The 5607-nt window shown below is 44.1% G+C and overlaps 1 protein-coding gene across 2 annotated transcripts in view; it reads right to left on the reverse strand.

The window, feature by feature from the left end:
* MPP1 (membrane palmitoylated protein 1) overlaps positions 1-5607 on the reverse strand; it is a 41215-nt gene that overhangs the window by 17412 nt on the left and 18196 nt on the right. For both annotated transcript variants that reach the window (XM_023508560.1, XM_023508559.1), the window contains exons 2-4: positions 2917-3060; positions 1997-2075; positions 432-517 (exon numbers count right to left, since the gene is read on the reverse strand). In XM_023508560.1, coding sequence (XP_023364328.1) covers positions 432-517; positions 1997-2075; positions 2917-3060 — 309 coding nt within the window. The remainder of the gene's footprint in view (positions 1-431; positions 518-1996; positions 2076-2916; positions 3061-5607) is intronic.

The raw sequence follows: 5607 nt of genomic DNA on the forward strand, positions 1-5607 counted from the left end.
CCCAAGTAGCTGGGACTACAGGCGCCCGCCACAACGCCTGGCCATTTTTTGGTTGCAGCCATCATTGTTGTTTGGTGGGCCCGGGCTGGGGATCCGAACCCGCCACCTTAGGTGTATGTGGCTGGCGCCTTAGCCGCTTGAGCCACAGGCGCCGAGCCGGCATTTGAACTTTCTATACCCTCAGTGATATTCTGGGATACTTGTTCTGCCAATTATTAAGAGAAGATAGTTGGAATCTAGCACTTTAATTGTGAATTTATCTTTTTCTCCTTGAATTTTTACCAGTTTTTTTTTCAAGTATTCTGTATTAGGTGCATGAATATTTAGCAGTGGGGCTGTTTCAAGAGGCAGGGCAAATCTGGTCTTGTGGACTTTTATTTTTTTAAGAATGAACCATATTTCAATTGATTTGCAGCATAAAAAATACCTACCATTGCCTTCTGTAGCTGATCTACTGAATGATTAGTCACATTTGTGCCATTGATCTCTAGGATCTCATCCCCCACGTGAAGTGAGCCTGCCATGAAATGAAAAATTAATACACAAAAGGAATAAAAGTTCAAACTAGAGCTGTCATTACAACTAAAGATAGCACAGAAGAGAACCCAGTCTTTCAAGCATGTTATAGATTGTATAAAGTACTCAAGATTGAAAACATTCAACCACGAGACATGGGAATGTCCTTTTGAATTCCTTGATTCCTTTATGACTATCTCATTCTCCTTGACCTCCAACAGCAAATAAAAGCATCTCACCCTTAATTTCCTGGAACTAGAGTAGCTACCGATTCCAGGAGACTATGACACACATGCACACACTAAAAAGAATGACAAAGGCAAAGAACTCAGTACTCATCACTCACTAGCAAGTTCCATATTTCTTTGTTGTTTAGCTAAAACCCCAAAATGCTATCACATAGTAAACTTAATCAATGTTTAGATTCTATGTAAACAGCAGGTACCAATATTTGTGTCACCTTGGATTAAAAAAAAAAAAAGTCTTGGCCAGGCACGGTGGTTCATACCTGTATTACCAACTCTCTGGAGGCAGAGGCAGGAGGATCGCTTGAACTCAAGATTTTGAGACCAGCCTGAGCAAATTTGAGACCCCATCTCTACTAGAAATAGAGAAAACTATCTGGGTGTTATGGTGGGTGCTTGTACTTCCAGCTTATTGTGGCGGGTGCTTGTAGTTCCAGACCTTTTGCCAAGGTGTTTTAGCACCTTGACAAAAATGCAGGGAGGCTGAGGCAGAAGGGTCACTTGAGCCCAGGAGTTTGAAGTTGCTGTGAGGTACACTGACACAACAATACTCTATCCAGGGTGATGGAGTGAGACTCTGTCTCAAAACATACAAATAAAAACAGAACACAAATGTGTGTGTGTGTAAATTAGAAGGTTTTTTTAAAAAGTTTAAAAAAAAATCTTAAAAATAAAAAAGTGGAGTTAATGTAGCAGGAAAACTACCTCCTTTTGAACAACCATAACCCCAATACTAGAAAAAGTCTCATGCAGAGCTCAAAGTGTGGTAGAAACCAGGTGGCCAAATACAGGCTATCATCAGCTCCTAAAACCAGGCTCTATTTTAATGTATTATTCTGTTCTCTTATCACCCCTAAAAGTAGGTTTTACTAAGTGATGTATCTGAAAGTTGATGACACTTTAACAATAAGGAAATATAGTAGTTAATTATAATTATTTGTTGAATATCTGTTTTCTCAGTTAAACTGTTAGCTCCACTGGGGTAGAGATAGTCTGTTTTCTTCACTGCTATATATTCAAAGTCTAATGCAGTGGGTGGCATGTGGTAATTGTTCACAGATTAACTAACTGGAAAAATATTAGTATAAATAAGCTTTATGAGGTGGCTCAGAGGGAGAGATAGCGGCACTGCGCAAGACATCCCGATATCTTATTATGCAATTATTACTGCACTAAACAGGGAATAATAATTAATCCCTGGATAAAGCATGACACAGGACCTCTCCCCAGAGTACCTTGTCTGTGAATCATGCCGCCATGAAGAATTCTGGCCACTGTACAGGATTTTTTTTCATTCACCTTCAGAGTGATACCCTGAAATAAAGGCAATGACATAATAAGTTTTTGTTTTTTTTTTTTTTTTTTTTGAGACAGAGCCTCAAGCTGTCCCCCTGGGTAGAGTACCGTGGCGTCCCAGCTCACAGCAACCTCAAACAGCTCACAGCAACCTCCAACTCCTGGGCTCAAGCGAGTCTCCTGCCTCCGCCTCCCAAGTAGCTGGGACCACAGGCGCCCACCACAACGCCCGGCTATTTTTTGGTTGCAGCCGTCATCGTTGTTTGGCGGGTCCGGGCTGGGGATTCGAACCCACCACCTTAGGTGTACGTGGCTGGCGCCTTAGCCGGTTGAGCTATAGGCGCTGAGCCGACATAATAAGTTTTATATTAAGCTTTCAGTGGTTATTTTTAACACAATTTAAGGTGATTTCTTAGGGAAAATATTTTCTTTTTTCTTTTTTCTTTTTTTTTTTTTTGAGACAGAGTGCTACTATGTCACCCTCGGTAGAGTGCTGTGGCATCATAGCTCACAGCAACCTCAAACTCTTGGGTTTAGGCGATTCTCTTGCCTCAGCCTCTCAAGTAGCTGTGACTACAGGCACCTGCCACAATGCCCAGCTATTTTTTTATTGCAGTTGTCACTGTTGTTTAGCTGGCCTGGGCCGAGTTTGAACCCACCAGCCTCAGTGCACATTGCCAGCACCATAACCACTGTGCCACGGGCGCCAAGCCACTCAGGGAAAATATTTTCAAGCCATACCCAGCATAGTCCTCAACTATAACAGGCATAAAGCCTGCTTTGAGGAGGAACAAGAGATGGTGACACCCAGTGATTCACAGGATAGTAAGTGGTGGGTGATAATACAACAAGGAATTACCATGGGCTCCTCTGTAATCTTCTCAAACTGTATGAGTCGCACTTTCCGCACCTCCTGCCCCTTGGCCTGGGCAGGGCTACCTGGGGCCGCAGAACCATTGGTGTACATGTCCTCAGTTACAGCATTCAACTGGTGTGACACAGCCTATAAGGTCAAAAGAAGAGAGCGACATAGGAAATAAGGAACAAAGGGCCACAGTTCATCCATAATCTGTAATCCTAAAATCCAGAAGGGTCCGAAAACTTATCTCATAAATTTGGCTTCCAATCTCATTTGAATGGCTGTGAAACTGTAACCTTTATTCATCCAACTTAAAAGACATGTTTATAGGCTCGGCACCTATGGCTCAAGCGGCTAAGGCGTCAGCCACATACACCTGAGCTGCTGGGTTCAAATCCAGCCCAGGCCCCCCAAACAACAATGACGGCTACAACCAAAAAATAGCCGGGCGTTGTGGCGGGTGCCTGTAGTTGCAGCTACTTGGGAGGCTGAGGCAGGAGAATCGCTTGAGCCCAGGAGTTGGAGGTTGCTGTGAGGTGTGATGCCACAGCACTCTACTTGGGGCAACAGCTTGAGGCTCTGTCTCAAAAAAAAAAAAAAAGACATGTTTATCTAGGTTGCTGCAGAAATGGTATAATGTAACTTGAAATATTCTGACTCCTGAAGTTCCTCAGGCTCTAAGGGTTTGTGGTAAGTGGTTGTGTACCTGTATGGTGCACACACACTAGGTGCACATATACTACAGCAAAGATCCAGGGTGGGTCTAAATTAATTCATGATGAGAGGAGCCAGAAGGGGTCAAATGCAGAGGGAGAAGAAGGCACAGATGATAATAGGCATTCCTGTTCCAAACAATGGCTGCCTCTCTGGTGATAGGCATACAAGTGAGCATAAGACTTCCTCTCTTCTTTACGTCTTTGGGCAACCTGATGCTCTAGGTCACACAGCAATAAAAGTAATTTTCACAGATCATCTCTTAGGGTGCAAACATAAGCTTGTATCTGGAGAATTAGGCACTTAGGACTAGGGCCTAGACCATGATGTTAACAATACCAGCTGAAACCAAGTGGCCATCTGGAGACGCAATCACCACTACTCCCATCATTCCAAGTCAATATTGCCACTGTGGCCCCTTCCCCTAATCTCAAACACAGCAGCAAAGCTGAGTGACTTACAGTACTAGAGAGCAAGACCTCTTTTTTTGAGACAGAGTCTCAAGCTGTCACCCTGGGTAGAGTGCCATGGCGTCCCAGCTCACAGCAACCTCAAACTCTAGGGCTCAAGTGATTCTCTTGCCTTAGCTTCCCAAGTAACTGGGACTACAGGCACCTGCCATGATGACCGGCTATTTTTTTGTTTGTTTAGCAGGCCCAGGCCAGGTTTGAACCCACCAGCCCCAGTGCATATGGCTGGCACCCTAACTACTGAGAAACAGGCACCCAGCTGACAGTGAGACCTCTTTATCATAAATCTGAAGTAATTTAAGGCACTATAGCAGGAAGACAGACAAAAAGACTCATGTAACAGAATAGAAACTGCAGAAACAAGGTGGTGCCTGTGGCTCAGTGAGTAGGGCACCAGCCCCATACACCGAGGGTGGCAGGTTCAAACCCATCTCCGGCCAAACTGCAACAAAAAAATAGCCGGGCGTTGTGGCGGGTACCTGTAGTCCCAGCTACTTGGGAGGCTGAGGCAGGAGAATCACTTGAGCCCAGGAGTCGGAGGTTGCTGTGAGCTGTGATGTCATGGTATTCTACCCAGGGCAATAGCTTGAGGCTCTGTCTCAAAGATAAAAAAAAAATAAAGTTTCCTTCATGCTTGCCTTAAAAAAAATTTACAAGCTGGATGTAGTGACTCATGCCTGTAGTCCCAGAACTCTGAGAAGCTAAGGTGGTTGGTTTCCTTGAGCTCAGGGGTTCTAGACCAGCTTGAGGTAGAGTGAGATCCATCTCTACTAAAGACAGAAAAACTAGCTGGGTATTGTGGTGCCTGTAGTCCCAGCTACTTGGGAGACTGAGACGGGAGGATCACTTGAGCCTAAGAGTTGAGGTTGCTGTGACCTATGATGCCACAGCACTCTACCTAGGGTGACAGAGTAAGACTCTGTCTCAAAAAAATAATTGACAAAGGATTTTTTTTTTTTTTTGAGAAGGAGTCTTATTATGTCTCCCTCAGTAGAGTGCCGGGGCGTCAGTAACCTCCAAGTCTTGGGCTTAAGCGATTCTCTTGCCTCAGCCTCCTAAATAGCTGGGACTATAGGTGCCCACCACAATGCCCAGCCAGTTTTTTGTTGCAGTTGTTTAGCTGGCCCAGGCCGAGTTCAAACCCACCACCCCTCGGCGTATGTAGCTGGTGCTGTAACGGTGCTGAGCCTGACGAAGGACTTCTAGCCAACAAATACAAAAACTGTTACAACTCAGTAACAAGATGACAAACAACTCACAAGAAGATGGAAAAAAGATTTGAACAGACTCCTTACCAAATAAGAAATGAAGAAGTGCCCAACATCACTATAATCAGGGAAATACAATTTAAAACCACAACAGGATATCACTACACACCCACTAGGATAAAATGGAAAAGACAGATGACATCAAGTATTGAGACTCTCATACACTGCTGATGGGAATGTTAAATGGTGCAGCCATTGTGCAAAGCAGTTTGGCAATTTCTTTTTTTTTTTTTTTTTTT

Source organism: Otolemur garnettii, unplaced genomic scaffold, assembly GCF_000181295.1.
Source record: "Otolemur garnettii isolate 467f Iridium unplaced genomic scaffold, OtoGar3 scaffold00259, whole genome shotgun sequence".
NCBI classification, from domain to species: Eukaryota; Metazoa; Chordata; class Mammalia; order Primates; family Galagidae; genus Otolemur; species Otolemur garnettii.